Here is a 27,721-nt window from a genome sequence, read left to right as displayed (position 1 = left end):
GGGTATACTGTGGAGACGGAGGGGCATGGCCCCACCAGCCACACTCACTCTCCCACTCAGACGCACTGGGCATCTCTACTGTCCAGTACGGCTCTGGTGCATCATCGCAGCCCAAGGAGGTAGAGGGAGCCGCAGGCATCCTACTAGGATCCACCGTATCCTGTGCTGCCTCGTTGATGCCACGAAGAACAGAAACACAGAGAGTCTATGGAGACCAGTGAGATTATACCTGCTCTCCAACTTCGTCCAGCCCACTACTACGACCATGGGCCCTGGGGTGGGTCCCTTCTTTCCTGCAAGGAATGGGTTGGATCAACTGGCTTCCCAGGGCACTAGGCTGGGAGACCTGTCTCCAGGTTGCTGCATGTGGCTCCAGGATGGTGCTGGGCAGTCTGGGCAGGAGTGTGGGTGTGGGGTGAGCTGAAAAATGACTGCATTCACCAAACAGAAGCTGCTCCCCTGAGGCTTCCCAGAGCCTTAGAAAGTGATGGGGTGGCCCATCAATGCCGCTGGCCCCTGGCCAACCACTGGCTGAGGGTCTGCTCACCTGTATCCAGCCAGGATGTTCATGAGTGTGGACTTCCCAGCCCCAGAAGGACCCATGATGGCCACCAGCTCTCCACTGTTGAACTTTCCAGAAATGCCCTTCAAAAGGGTCTTGTATCCTGTGAAAAAAGGATCACGTTCATTTCCAGCCATCCCAGGACATAGTGGCTCTGTCCCCAGCGCTACAGAGGCAAACACAGAGCATGTAATTGCAGACCCAAGGCCACAGGCCAGGGTTTTCACCCCACAGTATTTATAAAAACACTGAGTTCTGGGCACGAAAATGGACCTCCTGTCCTTTAGATGCCTCTGCCTACTTTCTCAGTTGCATTTCATGGGTTATATTAGTGATAAGTACCAGTGGGTGTACAATGGCTGTAGCATTTACAAAGCCCTTTCCTGGACATCACCTAGGGCAGCCGTCCCTAACCTTTTTGGAACCAGGGACCAGTTCGGTGGAGGACAATTTTTTCCACGAACCATGGGGTAGGGGATGGTTTGGGGATGATTCAAGCACATTAATTGTGCACTTTCTTGCTATTGATATTATTATTACATCAGCCCCACCTCAGATCATCAGGCGTTAGATCCCAGAGGCTGGGGACCCCTGATCTCGGGTACGAGGAATCCATATGACTTATGTATTTAAAATCTATATTGGTATAAATTATTTATATAGAATTTATCCACATTTGTAATTAAATGTTTCACATGCTAATAATTCATTACTAATTGAAAGTTTATCATTTTGCAGTTATACCACATTGCTCTGGACTTTCTGCCAAATCTCCATCAAAGAGCCTTGTGAAAGGGCAAAAAAAGAACTACACATGCCAGACAGTCACGTTACTTCTTTTCAAGCAGACGGTTGAAGATCTTAAAAGATCCCACGTGCCGCAGTGGGACCTGACACAGTCAAATAAATAAATTTTGTTTTTTAAAAAGGAATCAAATAGAGGCAACTAGATTCATCTGAAGATTCCTAATTCAGAGACAGTTCTCATTGAAACATTGAGAAACAATGTTTCTCAGAGAACCATTGCCAGGACATGCCCTTAAATGATCAGAATTGGGCAAATTCAGCATCCTGGTTCCCCACGCAGAGCTGAAAGGGGCCTGATGAGGACAGGGCCTTTTGGGTACCTGACGAGCCCCTAGTGACTCCCCAGGCCCCAAACCCATGTTTACTCAAACCCCAGCCTAGGTCTAGGTCTTGGCATCTTCTCCCAATGGCCTCTCTTCTTTCACAGATGGGAACCCCAAACCCCCACTTGTCACCAGGTGCCTCCCTGATTTGAATGGGGAGTCAGTCCCTGAGGACTTTTTAATCAGGCCGAGAGAAGCAAAGGGCAGGAAGCTTGCAGCCTTGCAACTTGACTCATTATGGGGAGTGGCGGTCACCAGGGAGGCCTGAGACAGTCATCCTGGGGGGAAGGGACCGAGTGGCAGATGGACAGGTTGAGGGGTATCTGGGAGAGCCGCTTAGGTCCTCAGGCAAGTCAGATTCTTGCCACTGGGATGTCAGTGATGGCAGGTGGACAGACACACAGCAGGGAAGCCAAAGAACACAAGGGTAGGGGTCAGCGACCCTGAAAGATTATACCTGCCCAGCCGTGGACACAGATGGAAGAGCTGGGGGACAGCAGGGACCCCCCCACGGTGGGTAGAGCCCCAGACTGGGCTCTGTCCACATGGGAGGGAGCTCTGTGGAGGGGGACCCCAGGGGACTGGTGTGACATCACCGAGAGAGCACTAATGCCAGGCATCTGCTCATTACCGGTCTCCTGGGGGGTGCAGGCAGCTTTGGGGTTACTCCAGTGCAAACCTTCCTTCAGCTCTGTGCTTCCCTGAGTTCAGAACTAGCCAACCCCCAGCTGGTCCCCTGAAAACCGGGGCTGCCCGAGGAGGTATGGGGTGGCTAAGTTGACCACCAGCCACTTGGAGGTCATGTACATTCTGGATCATGATGCCTGAGGGCAGTCTTGCCATGGGGGTCTGTGAGGCCCCTTCCCTCGGGCAGGGGACCATGGGAGCTGCTCTCTTTGGGACCCTTGATGATGGGGTCCACACGAGGGCACTGGATAATAGTAACACTTCCAGGGACCTCACACAGGCTGTGATGCCCATGGCCAGGATGCCAGGAACAGACCCGAGTCTGGGACCTGGGGGAAGCATCAGCCTTTCAGGGGAAAAGGCAGACAGACAGGGGTATAGACTGTGGTCTTGTCATTCACAGCCACCAGCTTAGAACTGGGGGTCTGACTGTGGACCCCGGGCTAAACCAACACACCTGGAGCCGAAGGAGTTATCTGCCTCCCAGCCCATTCCTAGGAGGGGGTGTGGGCTCCCAGGGGGACGGGGAGGGACATGACGCAGAGCTGGCTGGCCAAGAAGTGTCCCTGTGTGTGGTTCACCCTCTTGGGCACCGCGTTTATATCAGAAGCCTGCTTTTCTTTTAAAACGACAGACCTGTATTTGGGATTGAAGGTGACACTGGACTCAGAAGTCCAGGAGGCATCCCCCTGCACCCACCCTGGATGGGCCAGGATGGGAGGACAGGGCGTGCTCTGCACTGGCCGAGGGCTGGGGAGCCAACGGGGGGCACTCCTGTTAGAGTCGAGTGTGTGAGCGAGTTGGTGAACACAAATGCATCCCTGTGCTTAGTCACTCAGTTGTGCCTGACTCTTTGCGACTCAATGGACTGTGGCCTGCCAGGCTCCTCTGTCCATGGGATTCTCCAGGCAAGAATACTGGAGTGGGTTGCCATTTCCTTCTCCAGGTGCATCCCGGTATTTATGTAACGAGCTCGTCCTTCACTGCAGAGTCTGGTGTCTGATCCCCATATAGAAACATGAAATTGAGATGCTCTACCCCACCCCACTCCACCCCCCTGCCCTACTTCCCAGAGGAAGCTCTGCTTGGCCCAGCTTTTGGTATAATGGATAAACCGCCTCCTCCGAGTCTAGAGGTCACTTGTACACAGGTGCAGATCCTGGGCTGCTCTTTGGATCTGGCCGGTGAGCACTCAGGGGATTGTAAGCACATACACCTCCTGAGAGGAAGAGCCACCCAGTGCCCATCAGCCCCACACAGGGCATGAGTGCTCTGTCCTTAAAAGGTCCAGCCCCGAAGGGAGGTCAAAACCCAGACCCAGGATGACAGGAGGGATGGAGAGACAGAAACAGAAAGACAGACAAGACAGAGAGATGATAGTGCCTTGGGCACCCATCACAGGGAAGGAAACTCTGCTTAGACCCTGGGTTCAGCGGGGCAGCTTTGCTAGCATCCTCTCAGATGGGAAGGACACGGCCTGAAACGAGAAGCTGGGGACCAACAGTGGGAGTGTTGACCTTGACCTCCTTGACCTCCAACTCCAGGAGCACTGGAGCAGATGTGCTGGTGAGTGGGGGGGCGGGGTGACACTGGGGGGCAGCAGATGGAAACCCATAGTTTCCAGCCAGCCTGGGCCAGTCTGTCTCACAGCCCTGGATGCTTTACATCGAGGGGATGTTCAGGGGGTCTTCATGGGGAAAAGGACAAAAGTACAATGTGAGGTCTGGTCCTGGCTGAAAGCCTAGTTATGCCCCAGCAGTTAGAGGAAATACTATTGTTGGAAGGGTGGCTAGAGCAGATGCCCAGGGCACGGGAGGACAGAGCATCTGTGGGAGAAGAGAAGCCCAATACAGAGGAGGAGCAGACCTGATTGAGAATCCCCACAGCCCCCACAGGCCCACAGGCCCAAGGGCACCCAAGGATCATCTTGCCTGGCTTGTCTTTGGTGTTCAAGAGCAGTCTGTGAGAAGCAAGATTCATTTTCCAGAGTTTTGCTTTACAAATGCCCTTGCTAAGCATGCTGTGTTTTATAAAGACATGCCATAACATTTCCAGCGACCCCGTGGCTCCACTAAACTCAGAATTGGTGGACAGACCCTGTGCCCTGCCCAGCGGGTATTAGGAAGGAAAACCATGAGAGTAAACCCGTAAAGGCTTTCTCCATAAACACCGCTGAGGACGTGAAAATGAAGCCAACTGGAGGTGACTTTTCCACAATCTAATCCTTTCTCCAAAATCACTATGGATGGTGACTGCAGCCGTGAAACTAAAAGACACTTGCTCCTTGGAAGAAAAGCTATGACACACCTAGACAGCATATTCAAAAGCAGAGCTATCACTTTGCTGACAAAGGTCTGTGTAGACAAAGCTATGGTTTTTCCAGTAGTCCTGTACAGATGTGAAATTTGGATCATAAAGAAGGCTGGACGCGGAAGAATTGATGCTTTCGAATTGTGGTGATGGAGAAGACTCTTGAGAGTCCCTTGGACTGTAAGGAGATCAAACCAGTTAATCCTAAAGGAAATCAACCCTGAATATTCATTGGAAGGACCGATGCTGAAGCTGAAGCTCCAACACTTTGGCCACTTGATGCAAAGAGTCAAGTGACTGGAAAAGACTCTGATGCCAGGAAAGATTGGAGGCAAAAGGAGAAGGGCACAGCGAATGAGATGGTTGGATAGCATCTCCCACTCAGAGGACATGAATCTGAGCAAACTCCAGGAGGCAGTGAAGGGCAGGGAAGCCTGGAATGCTGCAGTCTATGGAGTCACAAAGAGTAGGAGCAACTGAACCACAAAAACAAATCCTTTCCAAGGGGAACTGAGATATGTTCAGAACATCCACAGTCCATTCAGCACCCGCCTGGTGGGGCTGTATTTATCTACAAAAAGCGGAGATAAAGATGCTTGTTAACAGTTTGCATGAAGCGAAAACTGAAGGCTCTGTTATACCTGCAGTGAGTTACTCTTACAACGTTAGCAATTCGGAAAGAGCCTGTCCGGACATTCTGCATTTGGGGAATGAAGGACACTCTGAGCAGGCTACTTTTAAAGACAATGCCCATCCACCAAACCGAGTGCCCAAGGGGAGCCTGAAATCTGATACCTGCCCCCCAATGCACCCCTCCTTCTGCCTCCTGACCCCCTCAGCTCCAGGAAGACATAAGCAGAGCCATCTTCTGAAGCTCCATGTCCTACGTGTGCAGTGGTGCCTGGCGTGTAGTGGTCACTGAGAAAGTGTCTATGACATTAATAATCAGAAGGTGAGCTCTTTGCACAGGTGAGCTCAGAGTGATGGCCAGTATCTCAGGCACAGCCATTTGGATGTCACTTCTTTCCAAGCCACCTCCAACATGACCAGACCCCTCTGGTGAATGTTGGGCTAGCAGGATATGGCCAGGAGCTTGTGGAGGACCAGCGGCCTGGATGGTCTCCAAGATTAACCCACCGAGCGGGCACTGCCTTAGGGACGGGCCACTGTTGCCCCTCTGTGTCACATCCCTCTGTGTTATACACGCAGTCGTCTGTAAACTCTTACGTACTAGCAGTCAAAATGTGCATGTTCTATCACTTCCGAGGAATCCCTTTTGATGCAAATTTTACCGAAATAAAGTGTGTGTGTGTGTGTGTTAGTCACTCAGTCGTGTTGGACTCCTTGTGACTCCATGGACTGCAGCCTACTAGGCTCCTCTGTCCATGGAATTCTCCAGGCAGGAATACTAGAACTGGTTGCCATTCCCTTCTCCAGGGGATCTTCCCGACCCAGGGATCAAACTTGGGTTTCCTACATTGAAGGTGGATTCTTTACCAACTGAGCCACCAGGGAAGCCCGACATATAGAATACAGAGAGGAAAGGGAACACATCGGTAGTGTACACATGGTTCCGTATACCTCCCGCAGACGGAACCACCCAAGGAACAAGCCCTGAGATCAAGAAATGGGATCCACAGAGCTTCTGGAGGGTCCTCAGGCCCCCTGTCATCACTTCAGTGTGGGAATTGCTTTTGAATCTTAAGCAGAACCCCTAGGCTGTTGAGTTTTAATCAGGGAAACACCTTTCCCAAACAGAGGGAAAAACCGGTAATTTCCTCCCTTGGAAATGCAGACAGCTCTCCTTTGCTACGGAAAAATTAAGAAACACCCCTTAGACCTTAGACGGGAAATTGCTCCTTTGTCCCCCCCCCCCCACCCCACATGGGGAGTGCCTGTTTGAAGGCCTGTGACCCCAGCCTGGTGGTGGGATACCCTTCCCCCAACTTGGCCAGACAGCAGCCCCTGGGATGAGCTAACTCTTGTCCAGAATGCACCTGAGGAAGTGAAGTGAAAGTCGCTCAGTTGTTACCAACTCTTTGCGACTCCATGGACTGATGCAATTCTCCAGGCAAGGATACTGGAGTGGGTAGCCTTTCTCTTCTCCAGGGGATCTCCCCAACCCAGGGATCAAATCCAGGTCTCCCGCATTGCGGGCAGATTCTTTACCAGCTGAGCCACAAAGGAAGCCCCAAGTCAGGATAGCAGGGAGAAACAGCGACTGCCTGCTGTTGCATCCTCTATGTCAGCTAACAGTGCGATAAACAGTGCTTGTCAACACCTCCAAGCTTCTGTAAGGCCGGCTGGGTCCCGGCATGGATTTTTTCACTCTAGAAACCTGCCCCTGAAGGAGGGGTTGGGAGCAGCCCCCCACCCCTCGGGAAGCGTCAGCCCTGGGCACCCTCATCTGGGTCAGTACGGGCCAGCTCTGCAGTGTGTCCATCTTCATGCCCCACAGCAGGCTGAGTCCCGGATGCTCTCCGTATAGTGCACAAGAGGAGAAGCCAGGGCTCAGAGAGGGTTCATGACCTGCCTGAGGCCACACAGTGGCTGAGCAGAGAACCCAACATTCCAACCACTTCTCTGCCCAACCCCAGAGTGGCTAAGAACCTCTGCCAGTGCGGGGAAGTGCAGCTGGGGGGTTCAGGCAGCCAGCTCCCCCCACCCCACTCTCCCTCCACATGCAGGCTTGCTCCCAATGAATCCCAAGCATGTGTGCGCTAAGTCGCTTCAGTTGTGTCCGACTCTTTGTGACCCTATGGACTGTAGCCTGTCAGGTTCCCCCGTCCATGGGATTTTCCAGGCTAGAATACTGTAGTGGGTTGCCATTTCCTTCTCTGGGGGATCTTCCCGACCCAGGGATCGAACTCACATTTCTTGTGTCTCCTGCATTAACAGGCGATTTCTTTACCACTAGCACCACCTGGGAAGCCCTAATGAATCCCCAAGGTAATCTCAATTCGGGAATGCGCGTTCAGTCTGCTGTTGCAAGAAATATTTAACAGAGGATAGGAATAAACATACACCTTCCGCCTCAAACACGAGATGCCCTTGGTCAGCAAAGGCCACGTGTGCCACCCGGGTACTAGCAGCCTCTCCCAGTGTTGATGTGGGAAGATGCTATGGGAGCCAGGCCCCTAGCCCCTCTGTGGCTCCAAAGAGCTCCCAACTTGACCAATCACCTCTCATCCTTCAAATTCTTTTTCACTTTGTGAAACATTCTTGAGTTTATTTTGCTTTGTTTTTTCAATAAAGAAAACCAAAAGGTCTTGCCAGGACATGGGAAGCTTCTTTGGTCTGGGGGGAACTCAAGCCCCGCTTCTGAAAGGACCTCTCGCTGGGAGCGGGGTCTGTCCTCCGACCCAAGTGGGTGCTCCCAGCCCCTCCTTGTCATAAAACCCTCTGCTGGGGAAGAGCAACACACAGACCTGTGTAGGGGGTCCGGAGCAGCAGTGTTGCTGACACATCGGGGTCTGCCGCCCCTCAACACCATCAGGCCCTCGACCCTGTTACCTGCAGAAAATGACAAGCAGCTTGTCCTTCATCTCCAGCTCCAGGGGCCTGCTCACTCAAGTTTCATTTAACAAGCTTCGGGCTTTTTAACAAGGGCTGGCTTTTCTAGGGAGATCCCAAGGTCAGTCCGTCTGTTTTCAAGCTCACCACACAGAGGTCAGTGGTGTAGGTGGGCTGGCTGGAAGTCCAAGGCCACAGCAGCAGCTCGGCACTCAGACCCCTCCAGGGGGTAAGTGTGCCGTAAAAATACTGTGCTCAGACCACAGGGACCACAGCTAGCATGAGTCTCGGATCTCCCTGGTGGTCCAGGGCTTGGGAGTCTGACTGTCGACGCAGAAGAACGTGGGTTCCATCCCTGGTTCAGGAAGCACCACGTGTCACGGGACAACTAAGCCCGTGTGCCATAATTACTGAAGCCCGCACACCCGAGAGCCCATTCTCCACCACAAGAGAAGCCACCGCAATGAGAAGGTCACGTATCAAACTAGGGAACATCTGCACTCGGCAATGAAGACCCACCACAGCCATAAATAAATAAATATCTTGGGGGGAAAGAAAAAAGGTAAGTCTCATCACAGAGAAGGGTCCTCGATGGACAGAGAGATGCTGCCTGCAGGAGAGAGAGGAATAGAACTGCCCATATTCCCCTCCACACCCCGACCCGGTCCCCTCTCAACGGCCCCCAGGGTCCCCACACCCATCAGCCAGGCTCCAGGACAGAGTCTCAGATACTGCAGTCCGTATCCTCATTGGGAGACCTCCCCTCACACAAGAACAATAAGACACAGACCCAACCACCCACTCTAACCCCGTTCCCATCTCCACACACCCAAGAGGTCAGTTTTCCAAATAAGAACCCAGACCACTGTCATCACTGACCATCTGACCACCAGGGACATCCAAAATCCCTACAGATGCCTCCTCATCCAGTCCACCTGTAGCTACAAAGAGGCCCCTGAGCTAGTGGGGTGGGTAGGGGTGCCTTGCGCCATCTGAACATGGCTGCTGGGGATTCCATGTAGAAAGGGAGGCAGGAGGACACTGGCGACAAGCTGGCAGCTCACATGGAAATGAGGGCCGGGGGACTTTGAGCAAATCCCCATTTCTGGGCTGTCTTTCTATTTGTTCTTTCTGCTAATGGATATTTTCCTGCCATCAGCTCCTCGGCTCCTTGGCAGAGTGGAGGTGGGGGCACAGGGAGGGTGGGCACAGAAACTGACCACCTGTCCTGCCTCTTGCTGTCACCTCTGACACCCCCAGTCGGCAGGAGGAGATTCAGACCCAGGTCTTTAATCACCGGGACTCCATATGTGCATCTCCACATTCCCCCTGCCCCCCTGCAAACAGCAAGCTCTTGGATATTTCGGGCAGCTCTTTTTAATGCTCACAACCCGAAAAGGACCACAGCAAGATCATTCAGAGGGAACACAAGGAAGGGAGAATAGGGACTTGCAGGCACCTCCTGGTTTCAGCACAGTTCATGTGTCACCGAGTGGCAAGACCCTGGCTTGTCAAGTGCTGACAACTCACATCTCAGGCCCTTTGGGAGGAGTCGGGTTCCAGCTCAGCCACCATCGAGCTATGGGACTTGGGCCAGCTCCCAGAAACGCCCACCGCCCCGTCTCTGGTTCCCACCTTGGGGCAGAGGTTAAGTGTCCACTCTAAACATGAGTGGCCAGGTCACCAGCTTTACCCGAGAGGTGACACAGGGTCCTCACCTTCCTCCACGGGCTCATCCAGGAAACCCTGATCCTTTGCCCTTCCTGCCCTGTGAGCCCTGACACGACTGGTGTTAACAGAATAACACACCCAGGATACCATGACCCTCATGTAGTGGGACTGACCGCATGGAGGGAAGCACCTCTGGAGGCCATGACTGTGGGCACCAAATGCAGGCACAATTGCCCGATGGGCACAGAGACATGGTTCCAGCAATCTTGCCAGTCCACAAGATGAGTGACAGTTAGGACAGCAAGGGGCTTCCCTAATAGCTCAGTTGGTAAAGAATCCGCCTGCAATGCAGGAGACCCTGGTTTGATTCCTGGGTCGGGAAGATCCACCGGAGAAGGGATAGCCTATCCCATTCAGTATTCTTGGGCTTCCCCTATGGCTCAGCTGGTAAAGAATCTGCCTGTGATGTGGGAGACCTGGGTTCAATCCCTGGGTTGGTTAGATCCACTGGAGAAGGGAAAGGCTACCCATTCTAGTATTCTTGTCTGGAGAATTCCATGGACTGTATAGTCCATGGGGTCGCAAAGAGCTGGACACAACTGAGCGACTTTCACTTTCACTTTAGGAGAGCAAGAGCAAACAATGGCTGACTCCTCAAAAGCCGCACCAGCTTGGGTCACCTCCATTGTTCCCTGGGCCAACATGACGCCCCTACCAGGGAGGACCCTAGGAAGTGCTCCCTGAATGACTGGTTGGATGGCGGCGATGACAGGGCTCAAACCCTGCAAACTAGGAGTTGGCAACTCAACTCTTTAAGGGCTAGATCATCAATATTTTAGGCTCTGCAGGACACACAGCCTGTCACAACCACTCAGCTCTGTGGTTTTTACCACAAAAGCAGCTAGATGAAACGAACGGATGTGACAGCATCCGGATGAAGCTCTACTTAAAGAACCAGGAGGTGGGGTGAGGGGTCTGGTCCCCAGGGCATTGTTGCCAGCCCTGCCCTAGGACCCTGGAGTACCAGCCATGCTACTTCTGGCCTCGTCATCCCTCTGGGAGGTTGGAGGAAGGCCAGGTAAGGAGGGGGCACAGTTCTGGGGGAGATCAGGAGAGCTGGGGTGTGCCTGGGAGGAAGGCATGCACTCTACACCCAGAAGTGAGGAAGAGCACTGCCCCGAACCACAAGTTGCTCTGGAGGGCATGGGTCTCCAGAATTCTAGAATGAACCAGGCTAGCTCAGCCAGCACAGGGGTGACAGCCTGTGGGTATGCCAGGTGCTAGGAAAGCTTTGGGTTGGCTCTTCTCCCATCCCTCCCAGACTTCCCATCATGCCACCCGTCAGGAGTACCACCGGAGCCACGGCTTTGAGGGCCACCTGCAGGCCCCTCATCAGAAGCCCTGAGGGCAGGCACTAGCAGCTGCCCTAATCCCATGACCCTTCTTTAATAGGACGTCCCAGCCCACATCTCCAAAGCTTACCAGGAACAGCAATGTCACCCACAAGTTGTCACGTGCCATCTATCTCTACAAGGGTCAAATCAGGAGCTGCTACAGCTGCTGACCTTCAGCAGCCACTAAAGGAGTTCAGGGTGGAGATCAGGAATGCAGCATCAGTGCTCTGGGAAAAACTGGCAGAACAGGTCTTCTCATAGTTAGATATTTTCAGGAGAATATTTTTTTGAGCCTAATTCTTTTATCTCCTTGTATCTAGAAAAATGTTAAAATCCTTTCTGGTGATGACTGTTCCCCATGATTAGCAGAAACCTTCTGCTAAAAATATGTGGTTAATTGCATGTACTCACCTTTCACCAAAATCACATACATACTGACCTCCTCCCCTGATTCTTTGGAGCAATTTCTCAGAGCTATCTGAGATGCTGCTCCCAGGCTATAGTCCTCATTTTTCCCCAAATAAAACTTAACTCATAATTGTCACATTGTGCTTTTTTTTTTTTTTTTTTTTTCCAGTTGACAGCAGAACCATGTTTAGAGCAATCCCCAACTGTAAGCCCCAGAGTAGTTTTCATGCCCAGATCTTGGAGACTAGGGGTGAAGAGAATTCTGGAGGGATGGGTGGGTGGGTGGGTGGAGGGAGGGGTGATGGGATTCACGCTCTGCCTCATTGTGGAGGTAGAATCATAATCTCCATGGATGTCCACATCCTAGCTCTTGGCATCTGTCTGTTGTCTTTGCAGATGGGATTAAATGAAGAATATTTAGATCAAGAGATTATTCAGTATTACCTGGGTGTGGGTGTAGGGGTGGGGGTGGTGCATGATGATCCAAAATCATCACAAGGGTCTTTATGAGGGAAAGAAGGAGGCAGGAGAGTCAGAGGCAGTGGCAGGAGCTATGAAGATAGATGCATAGAAAAAGAAATTTGAAGATGCTACTCTGTTGACTTTTAAGGTGGAGGAAGAGGCCATGGGACCAGGAACCAAGGTGTCTCCAGAGCAAGAAAAGGAAGGAAAGGATTCTTCCCTGAAGCCTCCAGAAGGAAAAGAAGGAACACAGCCCTGCTAACACTTTAATTTTATATTCTGACCTTTGGAATTTTCAGGTAGCAAATTTGTGAGGTTTTTTTAAAAAAGTTTTAAAAAATGTTTTTGACTGAACTGAGGGGCCTGCAGGATCTTAGTTCCTCAACCAGGAACTGGATCCTTACCCCCTCCAGTGAAAGTGTGGAACCCTAATCTCTGAACCTCCAGGGAAGACCCACAGATGTGTGTGTTTTTAAGCCACCGAGTTTGTAGTAATTTCCATCAGCCACGGGAAATGAACACGCCCACCCTCAGACTGCCCACACCAGCAGCATCCCTGCCAGGCCCAGGGGACCACTTCCCTCTGACAATAACTCCTACATGAGCATCACAGAGAAGCTACACTTCTCAGCCGGCAAGCATTCACAAGAGGCAGTGTCCTGAGAAGGAATGTTCTGGAAGTGATGAGAGCTGCTGTCTTGCAGCTTTCCCAGGGGTCCTTCTCCAGTCCAAGGTCCTTCTCAGACTCTCCTGTGCAGCTCATGTGGGCACGAAGCCTGGTTACATCATCTCCAGTACAGGTTTTTTCATGATAAGTTTAAAGGAGCTGGTTATGTGCCACACAATTAAATACGGAAAGAAAGATAATCGGCCTTGGAGCTTCCAGTGGAGACCTCTGGAAAGGAGGGAGCACAGTGGTAGGAGGAAGCCTGGGGCTCACGACTGGCTGTGCTCATGGCTAGAGAGTGGCCATGCACAGGCTTCCCACCATCTTGGCCTCAGTTTCCCATGAGGAAAGAAAAACTTAGACTTCTCCAAATGTGAGTCACGTGGGGCTCTCCTGCTGAACCAAATGTCAGCTGAGGTTAAGGGGCGGGCTCCTACCAAAACAACCAAAGGTCCTGACATAAGGGCCGGAGACACGGAATTCCATCTGCAGACACAATGCTCCCAGCAAACACTGATGTTGAGATCACTGACCTGCAGAGCCTGGCCCAGAATCTTGTCTCAATCTGAAGCAGGTGTTTCATTTCAAAGAGATGTTTTTCAGTTGGTTCTGAACACTGACAACTAAAAAGAAACAAGGGAGCCCAAGCAGATTATAAAGGCAATAAACCTAGATCATTATTTTCAAGTGGATGTGTGCCTTCAATTATTTTTTAATGGTAAAATTTTGCACAGCAGACTCACAGAATCGTCAAGTGACACATTTTCTAGGTCTGCCAAACAAAACTTGCCTAACCCCAGGGCATTGCCTCATGCCACACACATCAGTGATCCCCCACTGCCCAGAACTGAGCTCATTGACTGCCTATTTTCTCCACTGAGAGGCAGAGACATAGGCAGACATTCCTACTCAATGGATGAAAATTAATGTCAATATCATGGGATGTGAAAATTACAGCAATCAAAGGACTGTCTGACCTGGTGAGCATGGAATCCTTCTGGATCCTTCTCCATGCTTGGGAACCAGGAAGGGGAAATGGGATGAATGATGGGAGAAGGAAGTGGGGTAGGGGGAGACACAGAGAAGGCATGTGTGGGCTAGAGGGGCTGCCTCGGTGGCTCAGGAGAGGACGAGTCATGTTCTGATTGGTCAGTCACCTCTGGAAGAGAGTGTAAAGGTTCCCTGTACTTGCCAGTGTTATCCAGTGTGCCTGACTGCAGGGAGCAATTCAGCCCATAGCACAAGCTCCATCATCTTCGAAATCTCCTTTGCTGGCGTGATGACTTCACTCACTCCTGCCATGCAGGGAGGCACCTGTGGACTGCAGGCATTTCAGTGGCCAGTTCAATCACACCCTTAAGTGTGTGAGATTCCTCTTGACCACAGACTGAAACACATTCCAGTTTCTGGAGTGCTGGATCCAGTGTGGGAGGCAGTGTGCACAGTGGGCAGGCAGCCCAAGTGGGAGGTCTGTCAGAGTCTGGATGTCCCTGTATTGTCTTTCTCAGGGTCACTATCTTGTCCTCACGCTGCCTTGCCACAAGCTTTGGGATGAGGCTGCCTAGAGGAGCAGGATGGATGGAGGGTCCCAGCTCATCCATCCCCAGCACCCAGGAAATACTAACACATGTCCTGCTAACTCTGCATCTCTCTTCATCAGCCCTGTGTCTCTTTAATGATAACTCCATAAACAACAAGGAATAATTCAGACCAGACGCTGGAAAATACTTCTGCAGAGCCACCAGCCCCGTGGTCCCCAATATCACTGGCATGTGGGGTCTTCCTGGAGCTTTGAAAGCTATTCTGATGGAGTCGGTCTGGCCCCAGTGGCCCCTCCACCACCCTGGAGCTCAGCCCCTAGTTTGCTGTGTGACCAGGACAAGTTGCTTCAGCTTCCTAGACTCATTTCCTTACCTTGACCTTCAGGGTGTTTGTGAAGACAGAACAAGATCATGTGCTTGAAGGGCATCCAGAGGAGGTAGGTGTGCCCTTCCAGCAGGTAGGGGCTGGAAGAAGCCGTGGAGCTGCAGCTGCAACAGGCACAAAACGCACCCGGTGAACTGCAAGCCACCTGACAGTGACCTTGTCACCTGAAGACGGACAGCTGGGCCACCATCCTCATTCACGTGGACTGAGGACCCTGTGTGCATCCCGGTGCATCTGCAGGGAAGGGACACCCAAAAGAGCATCCACCCCAGGGTTAACATTCTGGACCTGGTTGCTCAAGCCTGTGATCATTTTCAATGAGCCAGAGCCCACTCTTGTTGGAATGTTCCAGAAAGCCTCTAAAGGCTGCTAGGTACAGAGCCCGGTCAGCCCCTGTGAAGAGGAACCTTGACCTCAGCCTCCCTGGGAGCAGGCCTGCCTCTGTTTACACTGTGAGAACTGCTGATTCTCAGTGGGTTAGGGTCCCAGACAACACAGCTGGCACACTGCAGTGACATCATTTCCTGTCGCCAGGCTCTATGGGTCATCAGGAATGACAGCCCCCTGGAGCCAGGACTCCTGGGCTGGGTGCTCAGAGCAGCTGTGATATCAAGAGAACAATGTACTATGCACCTCCAACATGCACACATATACACCATGCACACACCACGTGCATGCATGTGTACACACACCGTGTGCACACACATACCATGTACACAGGGCAAAGACACCGTGTACACACATATGTACACACACCATGTACACACATGCCATACATGCGTGTGTATACACATCATGTGCATGCACCAGGTAAAACACATATACACACATCCCATGTACACACACGCACACATCCCACGTATATACATGTGTACACACACGCCATGTACACACACACCATGTATATACACATACCACATGTATATACACTATACCATGTACTATACACTACACCATGGATATATACACACCATATACACACATACCATTCACACACACAGCATGTACACACACCCCATGTACACACAAACCATGTACTCACATACCGTGTCCACACCCACCATGTACATGCACACACCATGTGCACACACATACCATGCACACACACACTATGTACACACTGTGTGCATGCACACTATGTACACACACATACCATACACACACACACCGTGTACACACACTCTCGTGTTCCACAGTTGGTCAGTACAGAAGCTCACTGGCAGAGGAGCCCCTGCCCCAGTGCAGACGATGGCTGTCACACCTGCTTGTCAGGCATGAGGCAGCTCTCCATCACTGCAGTATTTTTATCCTTCTAAAAGCAGAACTGATCTTTTTCACAAGCTTCTAAACCTGCTAGAACATTGAAGAAAAAAATCCTTCTGATGACTTAAATTATGCCAAAAGCACTGATAAGGGTGCCAAATAAGCTCCAAGTATCACATCAACCTCAAACTGAAATCAACACGCAGGACCATTTCTACACCCAAGGTCGTGACTTTCCTCTAGATGCCAATGTTGACAAGAGGAGCCCGGCTACACCCCTCCCCACCTCCCCTCCTCCCCTTTCCTTCCCCATCAGTCTGGTCTTGGGCTTCAAAGGGACTCATGGTGAGAACAGACTGCCTTGCTCTCCAGACCCTCTTCCTCCCTCTTTGAGAGTATGCTCAAGGCAAAAAGTACAAGATCCGTGTTCCCAGACACTGATGACATTTCCTCCTTAACCCTGCCTGCGTCTTACCCTAATGCCCAAGGGCCAGCTCATCAGTGCCTCACTTCTCCTTCAGTTCAGTTCAGTCGCTCAGTCATGTCTGACTCCTTGTGACCCCATGGGCTGCAGCACACCAGGCTTCCCTGCTCATCACCAACTCCCGGAGCTTGCTCAAACTCATGTCCATTGAGTTGGTGATGCCATCCAACCATTTCATCCTCTGTCACCCCCTTCTCCTCCTGCCTTCAATCTTTCCCAGCATCAGGGTCTTTTCCAATGAGTCAATTCTTCACATCAGGTGGCCAAAGTATTGGAGCTTCAGCTTCAGCATCAGTCCTTCCAATGAATATTCAGGACTGATTTCCTTATTAAGTACTTTTTCTTATTAAGGGGCAAAGCTACACCCACAACTCGGACCTCTTTCTTCTTGTTTTTTGCATCTGAAGTAAAAGGGGACTTTTTTTGCTCACAACAATAACAGGAACCATGCCTGGGAAACTGGACCTAAAAACGTCCAAATGGACCTAACCACATGTGAGAGTTTCTGAGCCTGGGGGAAGGGACTACTTGTAAAATGAGGACATTATCGTTCATTCCCAAACTGTGCAAACAGCATATCTTCATCTGCCACCCCCAGTGGATGTCATGGCAGGAAGTCCACTCTGCCTTCAGAACAGCTGGTCGAATTGTCAGGCTGTGAACACTGACCACTGGGCTTTAAGCAGGTGCTCCACTCTGGAAGTCAACCAGGCAACAGACAAGGTGGAAAGTTTTCTGGACGGTTTCCCCAGGGCATGACTTTAAAAGGCTTAAAATGGTCCCCTGGCCACAGCTCAGCAATGCTTTTCATCCTTGTTTCCTCAGAACCTCTCCCTGCATCAGCATCCTAATCTCCCTCCTGCTTTGGGGTCCCTGTCATTCTGCCTGCTCTGACCCCCAGCATCCCAATGCCCTGAACCTCAGCAGAAGCGGCCCCTCACCCTCCTGTCTGCATGGGTTCTGAATTTTGGTGGGCGGTTATCACATGAGTAAATATGCAAAATGCTGTTCTGTGTCCACAAGCATCCCAAAGAGCCACCCATAGCTTCCTCTCACCCCCGACTCCACAAGGTTGGAAAATCCACCAACTTAAGAGGCACTCCCACAACACAGGGCTGTTTGCCCGTCCTTCAAAGCCCAGCCACTTGGTGGACAGTGACAAGTCAGGGGCCACTTGACAGAGTCACTGAAATGCAGTATCCTGTTCGTGTTCCCCAGAGAAAAGTCACAGCACCAAGGGTGGTGCCCAGCTGCTGCCACGCGGGCTCCTGGCTTGGGGACAGTGGGGTGTTGACTGCACCTGCCCCATGGGTCCCATCAGATGGAAGTCTCTCTTCCTACTGTGGATGGCTGGCGGTCGGGGGGCAGGGGGCTCTTCATTGGGGGCAGGGCTCACTGTAGTGAACTGTGTCCCAGGCCTTGCTGAGCTGAATCCAGCATGGTTCTGGCTTACTCTCCACCCTCCATGGGGGCTGGGTTGCTCTCCCCACATGGGCACCTGCACATCCCTGCTCTGGTCTTATGACCTGCTCTGAGCACCTGCCCTGGCAGACACTGGGGTCTTGGCTCCTCACCCATGTTCCTGGCTGACAGGCCCTCACCCACCCTTGAATCTCCTGCTGGAGCAGCCCTTGATTCAGGGCAGAGTAGGCGTACTCCCTGGGGACGAGCTGCCCCCAGGCTGGGATCTAGGTTTAGAGGCGTCTTCTGCTGCTTCTCACAGGCCCGGCTACGTTGGTCTCCAAAAGCCACTGTCACATGTAGGCACGTGGGGACTTTGGAAAAGGCAGAGCACACAGGCAGCAGCCCCAGCACAGAAGTCCCTTCCCCTGCCGCCCCCAAACTGTGGCCCCCAAACCTCACTCACTGCCACCACCACCTGGCCTGGGATGACATCAAAAGTTGACCTTCCCTCCAATGACTTCCCAAACCCTGGCCCTGGAGTGAGTTAAAATCCAAGCGTGAGTGTGAGTCGCTCTGTCATGTCCAACTCTTTGTGGCCCCATGGACTGTAGCCCTCCAGGCTCTTCTGTCCATGGGATTCTCCAGGCAAGAATACTGGAGTGGGTTGCCATGCCCTCCTCCAGGGGAGCTTCTCAACTCAGGGATTGAACCCACGTCCCTTGATGTCTCCTGCATCGGCAGGCAAGTTCTTTACCACTAGTGCCACCTGGAAAGCCCCATGAATATGAATTAGTTTGATTCTCACCACAGCCCTGTGTGGTACAAACTTTAATACTTCCATTTTACAGAAGAGAAAATTGAGGCACAGAGAGCTAAAATAACTTTCCTAAGGCACCATGACTAACAGGTGGGAGGCCAGAATGTAAACCAAGCAGTGGGCTGCTCGCCTAATGCTCTGCTGGAGATGGCAAGTTGGTGAGGTTTCAGAAAGAAAAATAAATGAAGACACACGTCATGCCACTCCTGAGCTCAACCATCTGGAATTGTACTATCCCCTTATTTTTGTCTCTATTGTATGACATTTGTATTTATCCTTAAATAAGTTTGGTAAGTTTTCCACGGTTTTGGAATTTATATAAATGTGTCATAATGTGTGTATTCCAAGAATTGCCCCTTCTCCAGCTCCACTTTTTATATTATTATTATTTATTTATTTTTGGCTGTGCTGGGTCTTCGTTGCTGCGTGGGCTCTCTTCTCTAGTTTCGGCAAGCAGGGGCTACTCTCTGGTTATGGTGTGCAGGCTTCTCATTGAGGTGACTGCTCTGGCTGTGGAACGCAGGCTCTGGGTGGTCAGGCTGCAGTAATTGCAGCTGTTGGGCCCCAGAGCACAGGCTCAATAGTTGTGGTGGATAGGCTTAGTTGGTCCATCTGATTATCTGATTTTTTAGCACCCCACTCCAGTACTCTTGCCTGGAAAATCCCATGGACGGAGGAGCCTGATAGGCTGCAGTCCATGGGGTCGCGAATAGTCGGATACAGCTGAGCGACTTCACTCTCACTTTTCACTTTCATGCATTGGAGAAGGAAACGGCAACCCACTCCAGTGTTCTTGCCTGGAGAATCCCAGGGATGGGGGCACATGGTGGGCTGCTGTCTATGGGGTCGCACAGAGTCGGACACGACTGAAGTGACTTACCAGTAGCAGTAGCAATCTGGTTACATGAGGCTTTAATTTTGACAGCAGAATCATCAGTATCTCAGTCAGAACAAAATGAATACATGCACATAAGATACAAATTTAGACGTGGCAGTAATAGGACTAGATCTCAAAAGCTGCTTTATCTCAAACCAAAGGTCTTTCAACCTGGGCTTTCTCATCTATAAAATGAGAAGATTGGACCATTGTAATCTTTAATAGCTTTTCCTAACTTGGAAAAAATACTCATGTATAAATATGATCACACAAGGATGCATTTGTAAATACACGCACTAATATATGTACCTGCTATTGTATATTGAAATGTCATTTCTTCTCTCTGCAAGGCAAATTGATGAAAAAGAAACTCAAAAGCTCAAGGAATGGCATTCATCCCTTTATGTCAGTGAGGAAAAGCTGTGACTGATGATTCTTCTCGTAGCCAAAGCAGCTCTGTTTACTGTCTTTGAACTGCACTGAGCTTCATCTATGAAAATATTCAGTAGTGGGTAAATCATTAGGACAGCTTTATTGTTTTGCCAATATCTTAGGTGAAAACTGTCTCGATAGCAGTAATTCCTTTCAAAGCTATTTTATGTCCATTGATGACTATTTTCCCTCAAGAAACAGCCCCTGTAAAAGTCCCCACCTTTATTTCTCTGAAATGCCTGGATGGCAAATTCAGTGCTGCCCCCTTGAAAGTCTGGGAGCTGACAGGAGAGCCCGTGAGGTGCCCAGAGGTGGGTGGGGCAGTGATGTCTGCCTCCTGGTCCTCAGTCCCTGTCCCCACCACCCAGAGCTGCTGCCTCCCCTGGTGACAGGTGTTGGAACACTCCAGCCCAGGGCCACGTCCTGGATCTTATTCTGGGCCATTCCATGGAGGAGAGACACAGGCAAGGTGTCTCGTCTGTCTGACCAGCACTTTCCCCGCCTTGAGCTCCATCTGCTGGTCGTCAGATCAGGCACTCAGGAACAGGGAAAACGCCAAATTGCCTGGATTCCCCCAGAGGATGTCCAGTGAGCTCAGCACCAGTTGCCAGGCCTCCTACCCCCTGAGCCGCTCCCGTCCTTGCCTCGACAGGACTCCGCCTGCCTGTCCAGCTCTGCCCTGCCTGCTGGGCCTCTCCACAAAAGAGAGGACCCCAATGTCCATGAGAGCACCCCGTCCAAGCAGTCCTCTCGTGAAGCAAATCAGAATAAAGATATCCTGCTGCCCTCACCAGCTTTTCCCTTTATCTGGCCCAAACACCTAAAGTCAACTGGAGAAGAATGCAATTTCCAGTGGCTTTGTAATTTTTATGACTACAAAACCCCCAAACCAACATCTTCCTTATGAATCAGGCTTCTACACAAGCTAACGGAAGGCGTCAAGCCTTTACATAAATCCTGTTTTCTTTGGTTCTTCCACTGGACTTTTTGATCCTGAAGTTGGCTTTATTCTACACCTTCTGGTACAAAGCACAGGATGTCCGCAATTCAATGGAAGAGGCCCAGAGACAGTCCCAGGGGACACACTCCTGACACTCAGCTCCTGGGATAAGGCTGAACTGCAGGAGGCACCTGGGGTTAGAGCTGGGCCAGTGAAGGGGGATTTGGGACCTGCCAGGCATGGGGTCGTCTTCCTCAGGGTTCACCCTCAGCCAGTGAGTCATGAGATAGTGAAGCCCACACTGCTGGCTTCCCCTCCCCCTCCCAGGATGACTTTCTCCAAGTCTCAAGTTCCTCCAATAAGTTTGGGGTTTTCTCTGCCTCTGGCCAACCACCATATGAAAGTGCTTCTCCAGGGGTAAAGGTCACAGCACTCAGCAGGTGTTTTCCAAGTTCGTTGCAGAGTCAGTTGTTTTGTGTCAGGGGAATGGGCCTCTGTTCAGCACAGAGGCAAGAAGGCCTCCCACCACTCAGCTCACACTCCAACCACTAGGACACCTGCGTGCTCCAAGCAGAATTTTTAAAATTCGTAAACTATGATCCTTGCAATTCAGAATCTGCCATCTGGGAGACCAGGAAGAGGCTCCAGTTCTTTGCCAAAAAGAGAATGGGGACTGCGAAGTAAGACAGTGCTGCCTATTAGACCGTGGCGACACGGTGCACGAGAGACAATCAGGCCTCTCAGATTCGCTGACTGATGGGCAAATCAGTAACTGCATCGGCCGCCCATGTTCCCTGACTGGTCCCTGGAGCTGTTGCAGAGGATGGTGGACATGTTGACCTTATTCTGCAGTGACCGGTATCACTAAGAACAAAATACCCAGAGAAGGGCTCGGGCAGGCCCACGTAGGCACCCACACCAGGAGGGTTTCTTAGAAGCCTATCTGGCTCCTTTGCACTCTCCCCAGCAGGCAAGTCTGTGAATAGATGACTGAAGCACTGTGGGACATCCTCCATAAAATGGAATCTTTTAGCAAACAGTGTAAAATTACCTGGAAAATCCCATGGATGGAGGAGCCTGGTGAGCTGCCGTCTATGGGGTTGCACAGAGTCGGACATGACTGAAGTGACTTAGCAGCAGCAGCAGCAGCAGCAGCATAAAATCACCAAAGCTTATGGATTTTCAAGTTCCACCTACAAACACAGCTCTGATGTGTCCCCCTTTCAGTTCCTGGTGAGCTCACTGATGTTACATACAGCAAGAAGGCCCACTTCGCACAGGGTTTCATGAAGCCGGTGGCCCAGGCCAGTGGTCCAGCTCATATTCCAAGAGGCCAGCACTTCTGAATGTGGGCAGGCCTCTCAGAACAAGTCCTCAAGTGTCAGAGTCACGAAACTCCCGGAGATCCACGTGCTCCTTCCTGGCAGGTCCAGACACCTGGGCCCCCGAGTCCCTCTGGAAAGTCTGCCTATGTGGCCACCCCAATGCTCCCCAGACCCCTGCAATGCTGACAAAGTCCCAGAGCAGCAGATTCATCCTGCATTGCCCTGCCCAAGTGAGTGTGGGGTCCATTTGTCACAACAGTCTGCTGTCCGCAAAGACCTGCAGCAGGTTTAATCTGGGCCAGGCTTGAATCCTACTGCAGGCTCTGCTCCCACAGCCTCCAAGCTCATCGGATTTCTCTCTGATGACACTGGCTCATTCTCTGTGTAAACAATGCTCCAGGGCACAAGCAGGCAGGAAGTAAACAATTTAACCTTTAGAGTGTATAGATAACCAATGGGAACTTGCTATATGATTCAGGGAACTCAAACAGGGGCTCTGTGACAATGTAGAAGGGTGGGATGGGGAGGGATGTGGGAGGGAGGGGACATGGGTGCATCAATAGCTGATTCTTCTTGATGTATGACAGAAAACCACAAAATTCTGTAAAACAATTATTCTTCAATTAAAAAAATAAATAAAGTTGAAAAAAATGCCCCTGGGCCAGGGAGGTCAACGGATCTTTTGACTGGACGCAGAACAAACAGGAGCCTGGGGTCCAGACAGGATCCTGGGGTCCTCCCAGAAACTCTGAACTTGTCACTCATGTTTCTCCAACCAGGATTTCCCTGTTGATGACCTGGAGACCAGGCCTGACAAAGTGACAGGGACTCACTTGGCAAGGCAGGTCACACCACTGCCACCCTCCTCTGGGAGGCTGCTAGTGGGCCCTCACAGCCCAAGACGGGGACACAGGGCTGGACTCGCCCTCTCACTCGAGACTTACAGCCTCGTGACCTCAGGAAGGCCCCAAGTGTTTCCCTGCTCCTCCCTCATACCCAAGAAACGTTCAGCTAAGTTGACGTCCACCAACTGTACAGTGTCTTCACTCTTTTTTATTTCTAAAGTCTCAGATTTTACCCCCAACTTACTTTTAGAATGATAACCAAAGGCTCTGATCCATCCTATGACCTCTGGGCTATTATTATTTAATTATATCCCATATAATCCCATTCATAACTACTGTGAAAAAAGTGAAAGTCACTCAGTTGTATCCGACTCCTTGCCACCCCATGGACTGTAGCCTGCCAGGCTCCTCTGTCCATGAATTCTCCAGGCAAGAATCCTGGAGTGGGTTACCATGCCCTCCTCCAGGCATAAGGACATGTAGCATTCACAAGGACTGTAGCTACTGTTTATTAAATACTGCACACTGGGCACAGAGCTTCACCTATATCAAGTTATTTGGTTCAATAACATGGGTATTATTACCTATAATCCCTTTTCACAGGGAGGTTAAGTAACTTACCCAGATGCCCAGCTGGAGTAGGGAAGGTTTTGAACCCAGACTCTGACTCTTGAGGCCACATCCCACCCTCAACCCCTTCTCTGCTGAACACAAGCTACTAAAAGGCACTAGACTGGGAATCATTTTATTAAAATAAACAAGAGAGAAAGAAGGAAAATTTTAACTAAGCCCAATGGCACCCTACTCCGGTACTCTTGCCTGGAAAATCCATGGACGGAGGAGCCTAGTAGGCTGCAGTCCACGGGATCACTGGGAGTCAGGCACGACTGAGCGACTTCACTTTCACTCATCGGAGAGGGAAATGGCAACCCACTCCAGTGTTCTTGCCTGGAGAATCCCAGGGACGGGGGAGCCTGGTGGGCTGCTGTCTATGGGGTCGCACAGAGTCGGACACGACTGAAGCAACTTAGCAGCAGTAGCAGCAGCATGTAACACAGAAAACTAACCAAATTGATCCACGGACCACAACCTTGTCTAACTCAATGAAACTATGAGCCATGCAGTGTAGGGCCAGGGACAATAAAGGACAGAAACAGTATGGACCTAACAGAAACAGAAAATATTAAGAAGAGGTGTAAAGAATACACAGAAGAACTATACAAAAAAGATCTTAATGACCCAGATAACCACAATGGTGTCATTACTCACCTAGAGCCAGACATCCAGGACTGTGAAGTCAACTGAGCCTTAGGAAGCATCACCATGAACAAAGCTAGTGGAGGTGATGGAATTCCAGCTGACCTATTTCAAATCCTAAAAGATGATGCTGTGAAAGGTACACTCAATATGCCAGCAAATTTGGAAAACTCAGCAGTGGCCACAGCACTGGAAAAGGTCAGTTTTCATTCCAATCCCAAAGAAAGGCAATGCCAAAGAATGCTCAAACTACCGCACAATTGCACTCATCTCACACACTAGTAAAGTAATGCTCAAAATTCTCCAAGTGAGACTTCAACAGTACATGAACTGAGAACTTCCAGATGTTCAAACTGGATTTAAAAAAGGCAGAGGAACCAGAGATCAAATTGCCAGCGTCCGTTGGATCACAGAAAAAGCAAGAGAGTTCCAGAAAAACACCCACTTCTGCTTTAATGACTATGCCAAAGCCTTTGACTGTGTGAATCACAACAAACCGTGGAAACTTCTGAAAAAGATGGAAATACCAGACCACCTGACCTGCCTCCTGAGAAATCTTTATGCAGGTCAAGAAGCAACAGTTAGAACCGGACATGGAGCAACTGACTGGTTCCAAATTGGGAAAGGAGTACATCAAGGATGTATATTGTCACCCTGTTTATTTAACTTGTATGCAGAGAATATCATGCAAAATGCCAGGCTGGATTAAGCACAAGCTGGAATCAACACTGCCAGCAGAAACATCAATAACCTCGGTATGCAGATGACAACACCCTTGTGGCAGAAAGCAAAAAGGAACTAAACAACCTCCTGATGAAAGTGAAAGAGTAAAAACAACGGCTTAAAATTCAACATTCAAAAAACTAAAATCACGGCATCTAGTCCCATCACTTCATGGCAAATAGATGGGGAAACAATGGAAATAGTGACAGACTTTATTTTCTTGGGATCCAAAATCACTGCAGATATTGACTGCAGCCATGAAATTAAAAGACACTTGCTCCTTGGAAGAAAAGCTATGATCAACCTAGACAGCATATTAAAAAGCAGAGACATTACTTTGCCAACAAAGGTCCATATTGTCAAAGCTATGGTTTTTTCAGTAGTCATGTATGAATGTGAAAATTGGACCATAAAGAAAGCTGAGCGCCAAAGAATTGATGCTTTTGAACTGTGATGTTGGAGAAGACTCTTGGGAGTCCCTTGGACTACAAGGTGATCAGACCAATCAATCCTAAAGGAAATCAGTCCTGAATATTCATTGGAAGGACTGATGCTGAAGTTGAAGCTCCAATACATTGGCCACTTGACTCAAAGAACTGACTCATTGGAAAAGATCCTGATGCTGGGAAAGACTGAAGGCAGGAGGAGAAGGGGACGACAGAAGATGAGATGGTTGGAATGCATCACTAACTTGATGGACATGAGTTTGAGCAAGCTCCAGGAATTGGTGATAGCCTGGCGTGTTTCAGTCCATGGGGTTGCAAAGAGTCAGACATGAATGAACAACTGAACTGAACTAAAGCCCTATGTAATAAATAATAATTCAGTTCACCTTAACTTCCTTATTACACATTAACTCAAAATTACTCTAAAGGAAGGAAAATGCCTTTTCCACAAAACTACAGCCAATGGGATTTCATGTTAAATATCTGCAAACCCAAGAACAGCGTTTATGCGCTGGTCATGCGTGGCCACACAGAGACTGGGCTCACCACCAATGCCCCTGTGGCTGCCAGTCAGAGCAGAAGCCCATGACTAGACAGCCTGCCCTCTCATACCATTTAGGACAGAACCATTTTCTGGACAGGCCAATATGCAGGTCTTTAGAAATAGGAAACCCGCAAGCTTCTTTGCAGGTCTTAATGGGGACTCCAGTGAAATGTGAAACTAAATATAAGGGCTTTCCACTTTTCAACCAGCTTTTGGACATAATCTTTTCTTGTGTTGGCAATAAGCCCTATTATTGTTTATAATGAGGGAACAACTCAGCTATCATAAATGTGCACTTCCTTCTTTTCCCAAAGGTTTTCCACACACCTCACCAACAGCACTTAGGAAACCATAAGAGAGAATTTATTGCATAACAACTACCCACCACCATTTCTGATTCCTGTATCCCACCTTCAGGTCAGCAAGTCCTGGTGCTTGAGAACTACACTCTCTAGGTAGGTTTACAAAAACGTCAACTCTACGGTCACAAAATCAAACAACCAACCAAGTAAAACCCAAGGCTATGAGAACAGTTATTAACTCCCCATTTCCTTGTGTTTGGTGAAGAACCATATAAATGATGGTGCTGAATGTTTCGTGTGTGTGTGTGTGTGTGTGCCCAGTCTTTTTGCAGACCCATGGACTACAGCTGCCAGGCTCTTCTGTCCATGGAATTTTCCAGCCAAGAATACTGGAGCAAGTTGCCAAGCCCTTCTCTAGGAGGTCTTCCCAACCTAGGAATCAAACCCATATCTCTTTAGTCTCCTGCATTTGAAGCGGGATTCTTTACCACTATCACCACCCAGGAAGCCCTGAATGTTTCATAACTCACCTAAATTCAGCACAGAGGAACCAAACTGGCCAGGTGTCCAGGGAAGACCCTGGTCCTCAGGGAGGGGCAAAGCATGGCACCTCTGCTTCTACCAAGGCATCTCTGGCCTTCAAGGCTCTGGAATGGAGCCCAACTTGTAGATCATGTTTATATTTATGATCACATGAATGGATTCATACACAATGTACACGTGTATGCTCCAGGAAGCACACATAAAGTTCAGCTGCTGTTTCTCCTCACAAACCCACCCAGGGTGGAAGTGAGTCACCAGGGAGTGGGGAGCAGCAGCCTGGCAGCTGACACTCTGGATTCCAGCCCCCTTACTCGATCTGCCCCTCGGATTCCTAAGCAGAACCCCAGGATTCCAAGAACCACCCTGCTCATTTTAAAATGCTGACTGCTCAGTCTGCCCGGCCCAAAGCAGGAGGCCCTGCTTCTCACTGTCTCACCTACAGGGTGAATCTAAAACAAAGCAAAACAAGAATGATTCACAAGGATTCGGATGTGGGTGTCTCACAGGAACACGCGCACCTGGCCTCATGGCCCTACCTTCCACTTTCAACAGAAGTCCGGAAAACGCATGAAGCTTCCCCATTCTGAGGAAAGCTTCGAGGAGGAAGACACTACACAAGAAAGCCAGCCAGTTTCCCTCAAGATGGTCTTTCTAAATATCTATGTGCTATTTCTATCCCAGTGAAGTCTCCCAATTATGCTTAAATAGACATCAAAGTAATAATCATGGGTAAAAAGGAACCCCATTCATCAGATGCATGTTAGTGACGTCTCCAGGGTAAAATTAGGC

General features: G+C 50.2%; 1 protein-coding gene and 1 long non-coding RNA gene across 3 annotated transcripts in view; one reads left to right on the top strand and one right to left on the bottom strand.

Moving 5' to 3' along the window:
• The window catches only part of ABCG1 (ATP binding cassette subfamily G member 1), a 65,614-nt gene that overhangs the window by 22,081 nt on the left and 15,812 nt on the right, over window positions 1–27,721 (bottom strand). For both annotated transcript variants that reach the window (XM_061422303.1, XM_061422311.1), the window contains exon 3: window positions 548–665. In XM_061422303.1, the coding sequence (XP_061278287.1) occupies window positions 548–665 (118 nt within the window). The remainder of the gene's footprint in view (window positions 1–547; window positions 666–27,721) is intronic.
• On the top strand, window positions 10,820–13,491 carry LOC133250737 (uncharacterized). Its single transcript, XR_009737410.1, has 2 exons — window positions 10,820–10,951; window positions 12,286–13,491. It is a non-coding gene; the product is annotated as an uncharacterized LOC133250737 (long non-coding RNA).

Source organism: Bos javanicus, chromosome 1, assembly GCF_032452875.1.
Source record: "Bos javanicus breed banteng chromosome 1, ARS-OSU_banteng_1.0, whole genome shotgun sequence".
Classification (NCBI taxonomy): domain Eukaryota; kingdom Metazoa; phylum Chordata; class Mammalia; order Artiodactyla; family Bovidae; genus Bos; species Bos javanicus.
This window is presented reverse-complemented; position numbering and strand designations above follow the sequence as displayed.